This window comes from Aptenodytes patagonicus, chromosome 3, assembly GCF_965638725.1.
Source record: "Aptenodytes patagonicus chromosome 3, bAptPat1.pri.cur, whole genome shotgun sequence".
NCBI classification, from domain to species: domain Eukaryota; kingdom Metazoa; phylum Chordata; class Aves; order Sphenisciformes; family Spheniscidae; genus Aptenodytes; species Aptenodytes patagonicus.
Genome location: NC_134951.1, coordinates 76,770,774 through 76,790,570, shown reverse-complemented (window position 1 = coordinate 76,790,570; position 19,797 = coordinate 76,770,774). Strand labels below are relative to the sequence as shown.

The window sequence follows — 19,797 nt, the reverse complement described above, 5'->3', positions numbered from 1 at the left end:
TCCCATGAGATCACATATTACTCACTGGGTCCCAGAGAAGCTTTTATACCTAAAACGAACAATTGATTCAAACAACTTTTCACAGCTGAGATAAGAGGCCCAGGGGAGTAATTACTGCAGCTTTTGTTCTTTGTTGCCTACAATCCAGACAGATATCACTGCCATCCATATTTTCAAGATTTCTTTGGCAAGTAATAGGCCCAAATATTTGTCATGGGTGCTGGGGGGAGGGAGTATAGCTTCTAGAGCACAGTTGTGCCAAAATATTTTGAAAGGCGAGTGTAAAAGTAAATTTATATAGCAGCGTAGATTCAGGGTCCTAATAATAGGACGTTAAAGCAGCTTATGCAAATTTATTATATTTATTGTGGCAAAGAAGTTTAAATATAAAAAGTTGGGCCATTAAAAATGTCTTGTAGCTGTACTATCCCCTTGACTTCAGATTGTGGATGAAAAGCTATTCCTCATGAAGATGATAAAGCAGAATTATATCCTGGGGTCTTCTCTGCACTTTTTTTGAAGACAGCAATTTCTCTGCAGAGTGTCATTTGCAGGAAAGCATCCACATTCTTGCACAGAAATCCTGATGAAGATTAATGATGCTTTAGGCAGCACGTATTTGGACGTTGTTTTCAGTGGGATACAAATACTCATCTGTCCTTCTATAATAGAAGAGATGCTGTGCATTTCAGCTAACAAGAGCCTTATTATCACTGCAGTAGAAAGTCTCTATGTGAATCTTATTTTTGATTAAATATTCTAGAACTAATGATACAGGAAAAATAAAATCCTTACCAAATATATGTTATGCTGCCTGTTATAGTGTTGTAACGTTTTTATTTCAATAGCTAAAATCAGTGAAAATGTTGTATGCTTTTGAATACCATAGACCTAATTGATTTTAGAGTTTATAAAATTAATAACAGTTACTTGACTTAGGAAAAGTTTTGTACTTCAGCACAGAAAAAAATGTTTGTATGCTGTCACAGCCTAGAAAGAAAACAAAAGAAAATCTTAGAGCAATCTTTCTAACAATGGTTGTTTTTCTTCTCTCTCTCCAGGAGAGCTACCGGTTTATTGAACAGGCTACAGCTATCCTGAAAGCTGTTGGAAATGTGATAAATAATTTCAGCGGTGAGCCTGAACTTTCTAAAGCCTTGAAGGAGTTGGAACTAACTCTCTGTCCTCCTGGCCTCCACGGTACTGGAATGGCTGAAGAACACTTCAAGGTGAATAAACAATTTTAATAAACACGTATCTAAAGGCTACAAAAGCTGGATAACAACTTAACATTGTTGTTACCCTCTTCAAACCAGTGACTATGCTTTTAAAAAGGACCTCCTGAGTGCTCCAAATGTGGCATTCGTTATTAAGTGTAAGCCCAAATGACATAACTTGTAACTGTGTACTGTAATTATCTTCTTTTAATATGAAGAAATTTTAATATGCACAGAGTAGTACATTCTAAATTTGAGTCTCTAATTTTGTCAGTTTAGTTTAGCACACTTTGAGGCAAAAAGCATCAGCTTATTTTTCTTTATGACTTAATTTTGGATTTAAAAGACACTACCTGAAATGCAGAAAAGCCAGACTGATTTCTTTCTGTGCCTAATGTTGATGGTACAAGAAAACATTATTACAGCTTATATTACCGAAGACAGTAATGAGTTTTTTTCACTCACAGTATTTCTGAGTTGTTTTTCTTTGTTTTTTGAAACTGCAACATTCTTGTTCAACTTTTCTGCTCTGTGTGTGTGATAAATTAAAGGGTCTTTAGATACGTGATGAAAATGTTACACTTTTCTGTAGATCTCTATACTGTAGCTTTTCAATATTATAAAATGATTGCAGCAAAAAAGTTGTGTAAAAGATATGCCAATTTTTATGTATATGCAAATGTTGATAATACTGCTATCTATAACTTTATTTTTCTGCAGTCAGTACTTTATATATTCCAGATTCACTTACTTTCTTCAAAGTACTAGAAAGCTCATGCAGTTTAGACTGTGTATTTTAAAAGACAGAATAGAAGAAAGGGATTAATATTTTTATAGTCACTGATATTAAAAAATAGAACATCTAAGCCAGTGCTTTTATACGTGGGCTTGACACCAGGCTCAAATTCAGCAAAACAACAGAATTAAGAAAGAACGATTCCAGGTGCACCACTCATGAAAGAGGTAATGTTCATGCCAAGTCCAACAGAAGAAATCCATTTGACCTTGCTGGAATGGAAAATACACATTTTAAATGTATATGCTCATATGAAATATGTGTAAAACTTAGGGACCTTAAGAAAAATTCAGTAGGCATGAACATACATATCTATATCTCTTCCTCTCTCCCCCTCTAAGAAGACCAGTGTAGAGTTATAAAGGAATAAAAAACCAGAAATGAGATAAATGAGAGGCACTGAGCCAACGCTGATTTAAGAATGAAAATATGGAAATTATCTATCTTTAATGCAGTGAAAAATTATTCTGAACATAAGAATGTAGTAAAGGAGCTTCTTTCTTCACCAGTCTTAAATCTTTCAAAATAAAGGAAGTGTTTATTACTATTAAAATACATAATTTAGGATAAAATGTTTCCAGAAAGCAGAAAAATCTGAAAATAAGGACAATGAAAAAGAAAAATTATGTCTTTTCCAATAAGTTATTACTATGTTCTTCAATTCAAATTATGAAACAAGCTCTGAAAAACACACTCTAAAATTTCCATCTATTGGAAGAAGGAAAAAGAGACTGGATTTCTGCTTTTTAAAGAGCATCCATATGTTGAGAATAAAAATAGAGCCATCAGTTTAGTCATATAAGTAGGACACCAAATCTTCCCCTCTGGCCCATCAATATATTCCTACTCTTCCTTGTGGTGCCACCTCCTAGTTCAGTAAGCCACCTCCTAGTTCAGTAAGCATGCCTGTTCAGTTATTGGTCTCTGTTCTAAAACCTCTAATAAGAATGCCAGTTGTCATGTCATGATGGTGATTATAAAGTGTTCTTCTGTCCTCTGGCATGAGACCCTCAACTCACTTCACGTAAACTACTAAGATATTTTTGGGTGATAAAAACTTATGCTGTAGAATCAGTCTTGTATTTAATAAGCCAGGCATGAAACAGGTTTTCTCTTGATTGTTGGCTTTAAGCATTGTAGTCCTACAGTTGGGACTAGTTTTCAGATACCGTATTTGTTAGAGGAAATTAAAGACTTCATTTTTACATGAAAAAAGAAAAGAGCTAAACAGTTTTTGAAACAATAATGAGAATCAATAAAAATCAGCTTTTAAAAATGAATCATTCTTTGAATGCTTTTCCTCTTTTTGATTTTAGGTTTTCAATAGTGCATTTTGGTATTTGATCAAAGATGTATTAGGCAAGAAGGCACCTTACAGCTATAAATTTGCCTTCAGGTCCTTCACTTTGGATTTTAAAGACACTGAGGATGACACTGTGTCTTCAGGTACTGTACTGGTATTGCTAATCGCTTCAAATATATCTGCCTATTCTTATTTTGAAGGAAGCCAACTCTTCACTAATCTTGTGTTTTCTTGCCTAAGTAAGCATGGTTCATTTCTTATGAGATGCGTAAGCCTTCTACTGTTGACAGCATGTCTGAGACTCATCTCAGAATAGAAATGATCCTTTTCTTTGTTCCAGAAAGTCTGTTCATGTGTTGTTAATTTATAAAATTTATAAAATTGTCCTTTGTCTTCCTTGACTTGCATTTGTCAATATCGACAAGCATTAACAAGCATCTACAGATGCTTTTTTACCTAATGTACTGCAGATCATGGCTCTCGTTCAAATTACCAGCTGAAAAGACCTTAAATGCATGCATTGTTCATGAAATAAGAGTGAAGGAAGACTCAAGTTAGTACCTTCATTGAAAGTTCAACTATTTCTTGGTGATGGGTTGTTTTTCTTTTTGTTTGTTTGGGGATGTGTTTTGGTTTTTGTTTGTTTGCTAGCTTGCTTGCTTGTTTTTTAAGCCTTTTATTTTGAAAATTTATCGTATTGGCTGGCTAGTCATAGAATCATAGAATCATTAAGGTTGGAAAAGACCTCGAAGATCATCGAGTCCAACCGTCAACCCAACACCACCATGCCCACTAAACCATGTCCCTAAGCGCCACATCTGCATGTCTTTTAAATACGTCCAGGGATGGGGACTCAACCACTTCCCTGGGCAGCCTCTTCCAATGTTTAACCACTCTTTCAGTAAAGAAATTTTTCCTCACGTCCAATCTAAACCTCCCCTGGCACAACTTGAGGCCATTTCCTCTTGTCCTATCGCTTGTTACTTGGGAGAAGAGACCAACACCCACCTCGCTACAACCTCCTTTCAGGTAGTTGTAGAGAGCGATGAGGTCTCCCCTCAGCCTCCTCTTTTCCAGGCTAAACAACCCCAGTTCCCTCAGCCGCTCCTCAGAAGACTTGTTCTCCAGACCCTTCACCAGCCTCGTTGCCCTTCCCTGGACACGCTCCAGCACCTCAACGTCCTTCTTGTAGTGAGGGGCCCAAAACTGAACACAGTATTTGAGGTGCAGCCTCACCAGTGCCGAGTACAGGGGCACAATCACTTCCCTACTCCTGCTGGCCACACTATTGCTGATACAGGCCAGGATGCCATTGGCCTTTTTGGCCACCTGGGCATGCTGCCGGCTCATGTTCAGCCGGCTGTCAACCAGCACCCCCAGGACCTTCTCTGCTGGGCAGCTTTCCAGCCACTCTTCCCCAAGCCTGTAGCGCTGCATGGGGTTGTTGTGGCCGAAGTGCAGGACCCGGCACTTGGCCTTGTTGAACCTCATACAATTGGTCTGGGCCCATCGATCCAGCCTGTCCAGGTCCCTCTGCAGAGCCTTCCTACCCTCGAGCAGATCAACACTCCCGCCCAACTTGGCATCATCTGCAAACTTACTGAGGGTGCACTTGATCCCCTCATCCAGATCATTGATAAAGATATTGAACAAGACCGGCCCCAAAACTGAGCCCTGGGGAACTCCGCTCGTGACCGGCTGCCAACTGGATGTAACTCCAGTCACCACAACTCTCTGGGTCTGGCCGTCCAGCCAGTTTTTTACCCAGCGCAGAGTACACCTGTCTAAGCCGTGAGCCGCCAGCTTTCCTAGGAGAATGCTGTGGGAGACGGTGTCAAAGGCCTTGCTGAAGTCCAGGTAGACCACATCCACAACCTTTCCCTCATCCACTAGGCGGGTCACCTGGTCATAGAAGGAGATCAGGTTGGTCAAGCAGGACCTGCCCCTCATGAACCCGTGCTGGCTGGGCCGGATCCCCTGGTTGTCCCGCACATGCCTTGTGAGCGCCCTCAAGATGAACCGCTCCATCATCTTCCCCGGCACCGAGGTCAGGCTGACAGGCCTGTAGTTCCCCGGATCCTCCTTCCGGCCCTTCTTGTAGATGGGTGTCACACTGGCAAGCCTCCAGTCGTCCGGGACCTCCCCCATTAACCCGGAAGTCATAGTCACACACATGTAGCGGGGAACTAGCTACAGCACCATCTACCTCTTCCCCAGCCTGTGATTAGGGTATGCTGGATACCTGAAGGTACTGTGGGAGGAGCCATTGGAAGACAAACAGATATATTACAAGCAGGGATAATTCTCTTCCTGCAGGTTCTTTGCCTCATTTTGTATGCAGGATGGAGGCACAAGCAGTTAGAATGAAGTTTGCCTGCCAACCAAATATATGGCTCTTTTCCATTTTAAGAGACTTATGTTGCAGTCTATGTAACTGTTTATTAATATAAATATTTAATTTATTAATAGAAGCTTTATGTATATGGTTTCATATTAAGACAGAAAAATAATTTATCTGAAAAATTGGCAGGAAAATACATCATCACTATTTGAAAGCCATTCTTTCAGGGTGACTTAGCTTTTCCTTCTGCTATTATGAACTTAGAGTATAAAGTATTTCTCCTTGGTCAATCAAAATGATATTAACTTCCTTTCATTAGTCAGTTTATTTTGAAAAATCAGTATAAAAAGAACTTCATTAAAATTTACACAAATATCTTTACTGACAAAATGATGTAATACTCTTGTTCTTTAAGAAAGCACATAACTTGTCTCTCACTCTTTAATGGGGACTTTCCTCCAAATCTCCTCTCTTCTGAAGGTTATTCTTCTGTGAGACATCAGAGATGAAGGATCAGCCAGAATGACTGAATAACTCATTATATTTTTCACAGAATTATATCCTATGGCAAGAGTATAGGTTATAAGGGTCAGCATATTGACATTTGAAATACCACTTGAAGTCAACACCTGTCACATTTTTCAAGATGACTGTGCTACTGATTTCTGTATGCCCCAAAAATCTTAAATACTTGTCAGCAATAGAAGAGAAGACATTTTTTAATTAGATTTGAATAATTAGCACAGTTGACAGGTTGTAGCAAAGACCTCATACATATTACTGAATTATGAGATCCACTGTGGCAGAATACTTTTTAGGATTTGGGGGGAGAATCAAAGAAGTGGAATAAATGTATGAAGGAGGAAATTTCTGTTTCAGTTTGATTTCCTCCTATGTCCAATATATCTTTTTAATTTAGTTGCTTTTCCAGGCTTAAATTACAAAAGATTCACATCGGACTGGAAAGTGAATTGTTTCCCTTTGGCTTTATTGACCTTGGACATACATTTTGCCCTGCTTAATAAAGGTTGTATTGGAATAAATGCATGCTTTTGTTCAGGTTCCATCCCAGAACCCTAGAAATGGAGACAGCTGCATTCAAAAAAGCATACATCAAGAGAAACGTCAGGAAAAAACAGGTAGATAGCATGAAAAAACAGGTGAGAAATGCATTGTAGGAAGGCCTAGAAGGACTGGCATCACCTGATTTGCCTGGCCCACATTAGCACTGCTGCATTGTCAGGTTAGTTGCTCAGATCTTGTCAAGTCTTGAGTTATAACCCTTTGGAACCTAACAGTCATCAGTGTAAACTACCATAGCAGATGAATGAAATCTTTTTGTTGTCTGTGTCTGAGAGTAGATCAGGTCAAATCTGAGCTTTTTTTTTTTAAGTGCCACCTCCATTTTATATTAGCATATTCATTTTGCACTGTGTGCTGAATTCATCTCAAGATTTACTGAGGGCAAGGATATTATGATGTACTACAGTTAGCAGTCATGCCTGGTAAGGTTTCTGAGAAGCCATCCTGAAAATGATCTAGTGACTTTTATTTGTCTGCCAAATACCATCCATCCCCATGGAGCAACTAGCAGAGGAGCCACAAGAAACAGGTGGAAGACCATGCCGTGTGAACATATGACAAAAAGATGGAATTTTCTGAAGCTGAGTGCTTCTCCATGGCATGGCGCTTCTATGGTCTTCTGGGAAGAGAGTAGATAAAGGGACCCTGCAGAACTTTGGGCAGTCATGAGATGCTGAATTTACAGAGGTATGTAATCCTTCCTGGAAAAGGAAGCATATCAGGATGATTTTACACAAGATGAGGGGAGATGGTCTTGACAGCTTAATACTGCTTGCCTGCGCTCTGTTGCACATTTCCTCTCTTTACCTTGTCCTGGTTTCATTTGGCCCAATACTGAGCCAACTCAGTTCATGAACTAACTGGAGATCTGTGGCGCTGATTTCCAAGCCGAGTCTCAGACACTTGACAGTCATTTAGGCACAATTCAAAGAGTACATTTCTTTCTCATGGATAAATTCCAACTTTGATATTGGCAGTAGAGTGCCTTTTGTGTGCAGTTCTGTTAAAACCTTCTGGTCTGAAATTTTATCTTATCTAGAAGTCAGGCTGCTAGCTATAAGTTTATCTTATCTGTGTAAACCATATTTGAGAAGTCCTGTTCCTGCCCTCTTCTTTTCCAGAACAAGCTTCTCTTTCCTCCAGAAACATAGGTTAAGAGCAGTGATCATACAGTTGTGCTGTGTGACTGGAGAGAGAATTCTGAACATTTGTTTCTTCTTGCACTTTGGATTTGAACTTGAGTTCCAATAAGGGGTGAGGGAAAGTTTGCCATTATTTGGTTGAATATGTAAAGTGCCTCCAGTACATGCAAAATAGACCTTTTTCAAAAAAGCATTATGTTACATTGCCTACAGTAGATGCATCCACACTGTTATGAGAAAACTGCAGCTGATTTTACGGTGAACAAAGTCTTGCTAGGCTGCTTTAAGAACTTCAGTTTTATTATTAGCAGGGTATCTTCTGATTAACAAGTAAAGCATATCAGAAATTTTTGATGAATCAGCTTTCAATCGTAATGTCAAATTTGAAGCATCCACTAATTAATATTAGTTGATTTAAAGCATTTCACAGTAACATACTTCTCTGTTTATAAGACAAAATATTAAGAAGCGTTAAGTCAAAAAAACCTTTAAAGATCAGAATATTTAATTTTTACTTCATTATTTTGACTTGGATATTACAAAGAAAAATATTTTTGTTCTTATGACATTTTATTTTAAAAGTTAGAACAAAAAAGAAATTAAATCTTTAGGAATATATAATTTCACAAAACATTCACCATTTCCAGTTTTCAGCCTGACCTGGGGTAACTTCTGACAGTTTCTATGAATAGAATTCATTTCTGTGTGTGACACTGCATATGAATTATTATATTTGTATGTTCAGAAACAATTTAACATTTAACTAAGTGACTGTATATCCCTATATTCTTTAGCCTCACAAATGAAAGGTATTCTTTCTAGTGACATAGGTATTTATTTCTAGTTATGGAATCCACCTGACATCCCCCATGGATAAACTTTTCAGTTTGTTCATAGGCAACACCAAGCCAACACTGTGTGTATTCCCCTATTAGCATTTCACATCTCTGTTCTGAGGGAGTAATGGGGATAATGAGGTCTTGGTTCAGTGACAGGGGAGCTGGAATTTCATGGAATCATTAAGGTTGGAAGAGACCTCTAAGATCATCGAGTCCAACCGTCAACCCAACACCACCATGCCCACTAAACCATGTCCCTAAGCACCACATCTGCATGTCTTTTAAATACGTCCAGGGATGGGGACTCAACCACTTCCCTGGGCAGCCTCTTCCAATGTTTAACCACTCTTTCAGTAAAGAAATTTTTCCTCATGTCCAATCTAAACCTCCCCTGGCGCAACTTGAGGCCATTTCCTCTCGTCCTATCGCTTGTTACTTGGGAGAGGAGACTGACACCCACCTCGCTACAACCTCCTTTCAGGTAGTTGTAGAGAGCGATGAGGTCTCCCCTCAGCCTCCTTTTCTCCAGGCTAAACAACCCCAGTTCCCTGAGCCACTCCTCAGAAGACTTGTTCTCCAGACCCCTCACCAGCCTTGTTGCCCTTCTCTGAACACGCTCCAGCACCTCGACATCCTTCTTGTAGTGAGGGGAATTTGAACTCCTCAGCCTGGTCACATATAAAGGCCATGCAGATGGGAAACATCTATTGGGCTAGATCTGAACTGGTACGGGTGAACAGTTCTGTAATCAATAGCAGTATACAAAAACATAAATGCTGTTATAAGTGCTTGTGGCACTATGATTTTCAGTTTTTGGAAAATGCAAGCCCTTTCAGTTCCTCTGTCTTTGAATAAACTCCTCTACAGTAGAAGAGTAAGACTCGGCTGTAATTGCTGACTACAGCTATAAATACTTACTCTCCCTCCCAAGTGAAGCTGAAGCTGAGGTTCCACAGCAGCTTAAACCAGTGTAACTGCAGGCTGTTGCAGTACTAGCCCCACACCTTCCTGCAGCTCCAGCACTGATCAAACCTTGTGCTGGACTGATTTAGCCTGCTAAGTTGGCAGAAATATAAGCCAATAATAAGAAAAAATCAGAATCATGATATCTAAGTCAATTTTAGTCACTTCTGGAGCCTAAGAGTCTGCTTATAGGCAATTCACAGTTCTCTGGATATTATGAATGTTGTTGCCGGCAATACAAATACTAAAATACAATATAAGCCATTGATTAAATGCAGATCATGTTCTGATCTTTTTAGATCTTAAGGTGCAGCTTCACTAAATGCTACTACTAAAGTCCTGTCCTTCTCCCCTTCCCATCCCGGGACACGTACTCCCACCATGAGCAGTTGCACAGATGCTAGGGAATCAGATCAGCTTGCTGATTTTGCAGGAAGCTAAGCCAAGGGAAAAAAAAATTAAAAAAATTTCATTCAGCAAGCTAATCTGACTCACCATGCCACTATGTAATCTCTTTATACAGTATTCATTTTTCTGCACCTATCACAAGGTTCTCATGTGACTTAAGAGGAGAGCCTGCTGGCAGTGACATACAACCTGAAACTACTAAACTGCTTGCTTACCTGTCTGAAACCAAGTGCAGTGGCACTGTCTTGCACCAGTTGGGCACTTTCTTGGGGAAGTTGTCCATTACTTGGTTACTGATTAACAAGCAACAAGAACAAGAGATGCTTAGATGAACCAGGAGTAACATTAGGTGTAGTCACACTTTTATATATTATTGATTCAGGTTCAGTGTTAGGGTCTCCTTACTTGTTAGGTCAGTCTGTGTAACTCTGTGTTCATATAAAAAGGATACAACTTTTACTTACTTTATAATATATTCTTTTGCCTTATATGGGGAATGTAGGCTCTGCAGCAGAGGCCATTCTTCTGAGATAAAACACCTGCTGACAATAGAAGTCTATTTCCTTTCCTTGAAAACAATGATTAGTGGGGCCAAAAGGCATTTTGCCACTGGGTTATTTAATTATAAAATAGAGAAGCTTGTAGATGGGACAAATTCATTTTGAAATATGTGTTACTTTGATGAATAAATGGGAGAGATAAGAGCCAGGCCCTTTTCAGAGATGCACAGTGACAGGATACATCTTAGAACATGTTAAATTCCAGTTGGATATTAGGAAAACATTTTTCACCATAAGGCTAATCAAAAATTGGAAGAGATTGCCCAGCGAGGTTGTGGAGTCTCCATCCTTGGAGATACTAAAAAAATGGACTGGACATTTAGTCAAGACCATGAACAACCTGCTTTAAGTTGATCCTGGTTTGGATGCGGGATTGGCCCAGATGACCTTCAACGGTCCCCTCCAGCCTATATTATTCTGTGATTATATGCTTCTGTTTTATAAAAGTGGTTGTGTTATTCATATTGTTGAGTTCTAATCTGTTGTCTGTTGAAGTGGGCTTGTGTAACCTTTCAGAGTCATTAAGTATTAAAGAGGCTTTCTGGGGTTTGGAAATGAGACAATAATGAGGAATGAAGGTTGGGAACACAGCCACATTTAACAATATTCAATAAAAGAGATGAGAGTGAAATGTATGATCTCCTGGCTGATGACAGCAATATCTTTTCTTAAGCTTGTTTGTTTGTCTGCAATGTTGTCTGTATTTTTCAAGCAGATTTCTCTCTTTTTTCCTCCTTTTTGTTTGGTGGTACTTCCTTTTGGAGCACTGTTTCCTTCCTCTCACGCTGTCTCACTGCCCTTGTTCTGTATCTGTGCAGTTCCAAACTGGGCCCCTGGCACTGGCTCCTTGTAGTGCTGCTCCCCACACCCTCCCCCTAAACCTTGGTGCTGATGGCTCCCAGGATGCTAATTCTAGGCAAGGATGCCTTCAAAGAGCTCATTACTAACCTGTCAGAACCTACTAATTTCTGTTCCACTCCAAAACTCCTTGGTGTAACAGAAAGTCACGGTCAGATATATGAACTCTCGCTTTATCATAGATATTATCCTTTTTCCATGGCTCCTTAGCGAAGGTTGAATACAGTGTTTTGAACAACATTGGTGTTTAAAGTATTGCTTAATAAAATGACCAGATTGAGAGACAGAAGCACTTAAAATCTTGTGAAGCTCTTTTAGGCTGTATTCAGAGTCAGGCTTTAATGTATCAAATCCTGTTTGTTCATGTTTGGAAGGATATTTTGAAATTACATTAGGAGACTTGATTTTAAAAAATGCACTGCAATAGCTGTCCGTAAAGAGAAGCAAGAATTCAATTATTTGGTATTTGGAATTAGCATAGTAGTTGCATTCTGACTTTGTGTAATTACACAGTATATTTTGTCTAATTTTATTATGATAAGAGCAAAATTTTAAGAGTGATATTTTTGTCATAAATGGAAGTTTTATGCAGAAACCACTCTGTTTCTGGAATATAGCGCTCTCGTCATTTTGTGTTTGTTTTTTTTCTTTTTAACTTCACTGCAAGCAGCTACAGGACTTCCAGCTTTATTGATGTTGCTCATTCTCCTCCCCTTCTTTCAGAGAGTTGTGAGAAGAATTCCCTTAGTAGTTGGCAGAACCGAACTCCCACTTCTGAAGAGGAAGCAGCAGCTCTTAAACTTCAAGCCATCTGGAGAGGGACCTATGTTAGGAAAGTACTGAACAGCAGGAAACCGGGTGTGTCCTTTAAAAATGCCTTTTAAAAATGTTTCATACATCACTTTATTCAAATATTTACTTAAAGATTTTGTTACTAATTAATATCTAGTTAAAATGAACTGAAATGCAATAGAATGTTATATTTGAATCTCTGATCTCTTATAAACCTAAGAATAGCGCTCAACCTAACCACTCAATTAGCACATAAGGTACTAAAAAGTAGAGGAAAGACACCCCCACTAGATTTTCGTAGATATTAAACCAGAATTTACATTAATGTAGATTTAGCTCAGAGCTGGACTAAATGGTGGGTTTTTTTTTCTGGAAAGGTAAGGGAAGTTCATACGAGAACCTAAGCATCATAATGGATAATCAGCAAAACACAGCATCGAGGGCTGATACTGTGCTCAAAAGATACTGTGCTGATACTAATCCTTCATTCTTATGTGTATAAATAGAGGAATCTTACATAGCAGTTGAAGACTTGTGTTACATTTCTTATTCAGCAATTCTGTTATCTCAGCTGGAATATTGTGTCCAAGTGCAGTGTCCACAGTCCAAGAAGAAAGATAGGTAACAACTGAGAAATTCTGGGTAGAGTTGTGAAGATGAGGATTAAAGAAGGGCTTTGTACTTGCAGGCTGTTTGTTTGTAATTTAAGAAAGAGAAGATTAAGAATGACTTCACTATAATCTGTCAGTACCCATATGAGAAAAGGAATTTGATAGCAACAAGGTCTTTAGTCTGAGATCTGAAGGGTTAACAAGAAGGTCTTTAGTCTGAGATTCAAAGATTGTGAGTTGAATCCAGACACATTCAAACTAGAAAAAGTGGCATTTATTTTTAAAAGGATAAGGTATTTATTGGAATAAACCAAGATTTGTGTTGTACTACTGAAAACTTTAAAATCAAACAGATACTCATCAAATTGAAAAAGGATTAGTCATTTATATATGATAAAATAGCAATTAATTGTTAACAGGACTGTTACACAGAAAGTTAGATCACAACAATTCCTTCTAGCCTCTCAGTATATGAATGCCTGAGGATTGTAACAAAGAAAACTGCTCCATTGTAGATATATATTCCCTCTTTAGTAAGTCATCCCCATTCTGCTGGAAGCTCCTTCTTGAATTACCATCATTGCTGGGGTTCTTTCGACTATATATCTACCTGCACCAGATGATGTCTTCAAGCTATCTTTTGTACTTTCATCTCCTCATCAGTAAATCTGGTGCTGCCTCCCTCCCAAACTATCACCTGTAGCCCAATCTTGCTTAAGCTTTCCTACTTAGTAGTCTAGTGCCCTTCTATTTTTGTTTATGAAGTGCCATGTAAATTAGGAATTTCCATAAACTTTCACTAGTATTATTAATCCCTACAAATCCCAGAGCCCAGAAGCTGTTCTTTTAAGTTTAGATTTTAGGTTTTTGTCATTTGAGCACTATGTGAGTATCCCAACTCTTTTCTTCCATTGTCTATAATGGAAGAAAACTTAACTTCTTCATAACTTCTTCTGATTTATCAATACTATGTTACCTTTAATGCTGATATTATCTTTACAGTGCTTTACTGTGGGGTTTTTTTTTCAGTCATACTATTCTTCTCCTCCTTTCCCCCATTAGCTATAATTTTTTATCTCTTACTTGTCATTACAGTAAAGTGTTATTACTCCCCCCTTCTTTTTTTTTTAGTTCTCCCCCTCCATTTCTGTCACTAATTGCTTATGCAATAAAGAAGGTTTTCACCTAACTTTAGTCTTGGAAAGTTAGACAACAGGTCTAAACTAGTTGCCTAGTCTTCATCTGTATTCTGTGGATAGAAGTAGACATCTTGAATGACAACACATCCTGTCATCTGAGAGGTATCAAACATGGGTGGGATGAATTACCTGCTGGAGCTGCCCAATTCTTTTCTTTTTAGCTACACAGGTTGCCTAGGCACATACCTACCCCTTCATGGTATCTGCAAATAAAAGCTGCCAGGAGCTAAATAGCGTATTCTCCAAGGACAGAGATCACCTCATATCACTACATGTTACAATGAAAGAACTGTAAATCAGAGAAAATATTGATCACATCATTTTTGCAGTTGTAGGAGTGCTGAAAAGTACAAAGGTGATGATGAAGGGAATTTCCTCTGTCAAAGGAGAAATTAGTTTTCAGCTCAGTGAGACTTCTGTAAAATTCCAAATAAAACTAGTGATTCATAAGACAATTTACTTGTGGGAGTTGCATTTTTCACAAGTATTTGGCAGGTGTATATTTAGAACAATACAAAAGTTAGATGTTATATTTTCTAAATTATTTTATTATTTCCAGGTACTAAAGAAAACGCTAATGTCAAAGAAACCTTGCAAAAATTGTGGACTGCAATTGAGTTAAATTTTGAACAGTGTGCTGTAATGCTGTTAAGGTAATCATGTAATAATTAAACTATTTTATTGCAGGCAGTACCATAGAATTGCCATAAGTTGCTGGTTCACAAAATAAATATGGTAAGAGTGTTACTAGTTTTAAAATTACAAAACTCTGTTGGAAGGGATGAGATAATTTTAGTGAAGATGTGCTATGCTTTATTCTGTGTATCCTACATGAGTAAAACTATAGAAAATCTATTTTTTACGTATGTGTGTTACAGGTTTTTTCCTACAGCTTGAGCTACAATATTACCTTTCTCCTGTATTTATTTGTTTCATAAGTATAAATCTGATACTGATTCCTTAGTTAAACAGCTAACCAGTTGATTTAAAGAAGCATTTTGATTCATGCTATCTGTTAAGGAATCCTGGTTGACATTAGAAAGGAGATAGCTATACTATTTAATTGTACCACAGTTTATATCATCAGAGGATTTGTTTGTAGCACTTGCTTGAAGGAAAGTAGATGTATTTCTAGGTAGATGCTTTCCCTGGTATTTAATTACAGCTTTTGCAAAGATAGCTACTCTAATTTCAGTGGTGTTCCTTAAGTCATTTGCAAGCATGACACTCTTTGGGGATCACATATTTTCATTAAGTTCTTCAAAAATCTCTCTGCAAGTGTTCACACAACTGATCTAGCAGTAGATCAGTTCTGCCAGGGGTGAGGAGTGAGAACTGGCAATAATTACTGGCTGTGGGTATAAATACTCACTCCTTATAACCAGCAATTTGAGGAACACTCATATGGGGTGTAATTTTATTTCACTTTTTAGAGTTTCTAATCCTGTAAAACCTCTGTATGTTGATGGGATCAGGACTTTGCAACCACAGCCTTGTTCCAAATATTAGATCTCAGTTTTATATTTGCAGCATCTCTAAATCAGCAAAGATCAGATGCAGTTTTTAGTCTACCTTCAGACTTTTAAAACTTACAGGACTGATTCTTAGGCATTGTCCCAGGGGATACATTTGAGTGTTAAAATCATGCTAATGTGATTTTGTTTCATTTTTTTTAACAGCTGGCAGACTTGCATTTAATGTAACAAGCTAGCACCTTGGCCAATAAAGTAACATGCAGGAATTTTGGAAGTTCAGTATTAGGGTAAAAGTTTTCCCATTCTCTAACCCCAGATTTACTGGAGGCCGGAAGCAGTACCATTTTACAACACAAACACCAGTTTAAAATGCCCTAAAACCTCTCAGTCTGTGCTAGGGTTGCCACCTGTTTCTCATTATACATCCCATGTAAGCTCATCTATGTTTGTCCCTAGCATAATTTTCAATGAATTAAAAATCCGAGGTTTCTGAGGGGCTTTTTCTGTCTCTGTGTGTGCTGTTTATCAGTGGTGCAAGGAACCCTTGCAAAGCTTCGTGGACTAAGATTTCAAACTGTTCTGCTTTAAATTACTTCCAGCAATATTTGCATCCACTCTGTGACTCACCTTAATTAAATGTCAAGGGCAGCTATTATCATTGCTAAAAACACGAATGTGGAGCTTGTTTCTGAATTCTGATTACTATATAGGAATAACAGAACATCAGAGTAGCATTGTCCAAATTTTGTAGATGAAACTTTTGCAGTTGAACAACTTGAATACATTCATATTTGACACAGAAGACCGCTATCGCCGAAAATGGATGTTGTGAGGTTTCTTTAGACTATCCCCTTTACGTAAACCATATAAACCAAACCTTTACAGCAATTAAAAGATAGCAAAAAAGATACATTGTTTACTTACTGCAGAAAGCAGGTAGCTAAAGAATAATGCAAGACAGAGGGAGTTGCAGGGAGAAGGATGTCCTTTCCTTCACCTCCATGTAGGCATATTTGCACTCATAATACCCAGAGAAAATCACTGGAAGGAGCCAAAAGATGGAGTGAGACCAGTTATCTTTCTTCTGCCCTTCACCCGACAACCTGTTCACATAACAGTGAATTTTGTATGCTGATCTTCACATTGCTTTGTCCAGAGGAACATTAATTTTTGATACTGCATATGATAAATAAAAATTCATGGTGTCAGTAGGGTGCCAGTGAGGTTAGCTCTAATTTCGCAGAACTTCTTAACACCTGCGAGCTTATTTGCCTAACAAATAACTGCTGAATTTACAGTCTTAGATTCCTTCCTGTGTGAAAGCAATGTCTTTCATCCCATTTTAAATTTATTTGGTTTTGCTTTTATTAATTTCTTGTTCAAAAAAGTTTTAAAAGGAAATAAGGGGGTTTTTAATCTCCTAATGATGCCACAGCTTTAACATGACAGCTTAATATAAAGAAATGGAAGTTATGCTAACTGATACTTACTTAAAAAAAAAAAAAAAAAGTAGTAATGTTTTGTAGAAGCCATAACATTTTGGGCTATTGGAAGCAGTTGTGCTCATGGATAGACTGAATGATGGAAATATTTGTATGTAAGTATTGGCCATTACAGGCCATTAGGTCTAAAAGAGCTGATCCCTACCTGATTTATTATTTTTTAAGAGTGAACAGCTACTAGAGTAACACATTTTATATCATTGTTTTACATTCATGCACAAAGCGGTGTTCTTCATGATTAGCATAAGTTAAAGTCAAGATATATGTGCCCTCCTGATTAGATTTAAATATTTATTTTGTTTTCTGCTTTCCAGAGAAATGTTTAAAAGAAACTGTAAGTCAATTGAAAAGTTTCCTTGTTACAAAGATGAATGGTGTAAGATCTCTTTCGCTGACTATGCTGTAACGTATGCTGATCAGCCACCAAATGTGTGGTTTGTGGTTTTCAGGTGAGTTTCATACAGCCCTATATAACTCTTATGGGGAAGTAGTATTGATACACTGTTTTTTCACTAACCTGCTTTAAAAACGTAATTTTACATAAATCTACTTTCCTTAAATTCTAAGTATACTTTTACTTTGTGTTACACAAATAATTTTATTTGTGAAAATAATTTTAATATAATTTGAATTTTTTTTTTAGAGAAATATTTCTTGTTCCAGAAGACATGCTTATAGTGCCAAAGGTGCATACCACTATCCCTTCCTGTAAACTTCATGTTGTTGATAATGACACGCTGGAGGAAATGCCACATGTCTTTTTCAAAGTGGCACCTCGTGTTTATCCCAAAAATAAGGTAAATGCAAAGAGTCATTGTGAAAAGTATAATTTTTAAAATAATAACAATTGCCCAAATTCTGTGGATATTTTCAGCTGTGTCATAATGTTTTACTTAGAAGTGCGCCCTTATTTATTAGCCAGTTTGAACAGAGACTATCACTGATCTGCTTCTGTGCTAAACCTTTTACAGTGAAGGAATAGCCTTAATTTTCTTTGATATTTTTTACTATCGCGAAATGGAGGAATATCATCCAACTTCCCTGTGCCGTGCTACTCAGTAGCAATATGGTTGCTGCTGATGCTGTCCAACTGACAGAACAACCTTCAAGAGTCAGGGGGCCAAACTAAGAATGAGGTTTGAATAGCCTTTTTTAAGTCATGCTTACAATAATTAAATTAACATGCATCTTCAGATGCTAATGATAATTGCAGCATTGATGCCAAATACAGCTTTAGATATGCTCCCCCTCAAAGCCTGTATGTTACCTCAAAAGCATTAGTGTAAATTGCTTCTAAAAAAACCCTATATTGTTAAATAATTATCACAGCTTCCCCTCCTCCTGCCTTTTTACCTTTAGGCTAAAGAAGACAGTTTGCTCAGTTTTTCCTTGCAAGTTACATGTTCTACACTCTTGATTACTCTCTCCTCTGGCCTCTTTCCAATTGCTGTTGTTTTTTTCTTGTTTATCATGCACAACACTGAGCACAGTAAACTTTGCACCAAGGATTAACTTGTGGCCACACAAATGATGAGTAAGGAACGATTAGTTTACGTGTCTTGTGGGCTTTACTTCTGCTTAGATATCTAACTGTGATGCGTGCCCTATTTTGCAACACCGTTGTTAACTCATGTACTTCTGTAACCCTAAGTGCTTTCCTGAAGAACTGAATCCTGTAGTTTATTATTCTTGACTAAATATAGTGTATTTCACTGCTGCTTTTAATGGTATTTTTTCAGGCCATTTCCCTAATTTAAAATAATCTTGAATTCTTATTTTCTCTTCCTCTGAAGTTACAATCCTTCTTAGTTTGTGGTATCGGCTAATTAAACATATGTTCTCCATTCCACCATCTGCATTACTAATAAAAATACTGAAGGGAATCAGGTTCAGGTTAGATCTTTGAAATCTCGCTGATTGCATCCTGCTCTTCCAAAAGGAGCCACGAATATGTGCTTTCTGGATGTGATTGTCCAACAGCCACCCTAGTTTCTTCATTATGACAGCATTTCCTTAGGCTTAGAAGAATGATCAGAGAGACAGTGTCAGGTGTCTCCTTCATTCCCATAGTGTGCTTTCCTATAGAAGGAAGCTTGATTGGTTTGACAGGACTTGGTTTTTGTAGTCATTCTCCTATGTTGAGGGGGTTGCAAGGAGTTAATATTATTAGTTATTTCATGATGTTTTCAGCCATTGGAGTTATGCTGACTGATAATTTTCTAGACACCTTTGTCCAACTAAAAAAAATATAGCATTCCAGTTCTGTAGTCTTCCAGTACCTTACCTGTCTTCCATCAGTTATCAAACATAATTTAAAAGTTTTGTGATTGTTTTAACCTGTTATTTAACCTTCAGACAGTTCAGAAGTTCATCAGACCTAACTAATCCAAAACCTTAATTTATCTATATAATCATTTACTACTACTTTTCCTATTCTGGCCTGCCTCTTACCTCTTTAATATTACCCCAAATATTAACTATTCTAGCCACGTGTTCACAGTTGACCTTTTAGTGAAGACAGATTTACGTTTTAGCCTCTCAGCCTCATCTGTCAATAACAAGGAATTGATGTCAGTTACACTCTAACACTAGGAGTAGTCTTCTTGTCTTTCTTTTGTAACTTGACTTCCAATTTCATCATACTTTTTTTTTTTTCACTAGAGTGAACTTGCCTTATCTAGCATTTATAGTGAATATTAGCTGAATAT

At 37.7% G+C, this 19,797-nt stretch overlaps 1 protein-coding gene across 1 annotated transcript in view; it reads left to right on the top strand.

Annotated features, from left to right (window-relative positions):
• The window catches only part of ADGB (androglobin), a 134,128-nt gene that overhangs the window by 74,126 nt on the left and 40,205 nt on the right, over positions 1-19,797 (top strand). Inside the window, exons 20-25 of the mRNA XM_076335522.1 lie at positions 1,062-1,229; positions 3,330-3,459; positions 12,234-12,368; positions 14,672-14,765; positions 17,404-17,538; positions 17,733-17,886. Of these exons, the coding sequence (XP_076191637.1) occupies positions 1,062-1,229; positions 3,330-3,459; positions 12,234-12,368; positions 14,672-14,765; positions 17,404-17,538; positions 17,733-17,886 (816 nt within the window). The remainder of the gene's footprint in view (positions 1-1,061; positions 1,230-3,329; positions 3,460-12,233; positions 12,369-14,671; positions 14,766-17,403; positions 17,539-17,732; positions 17,887-19,797) is intronic.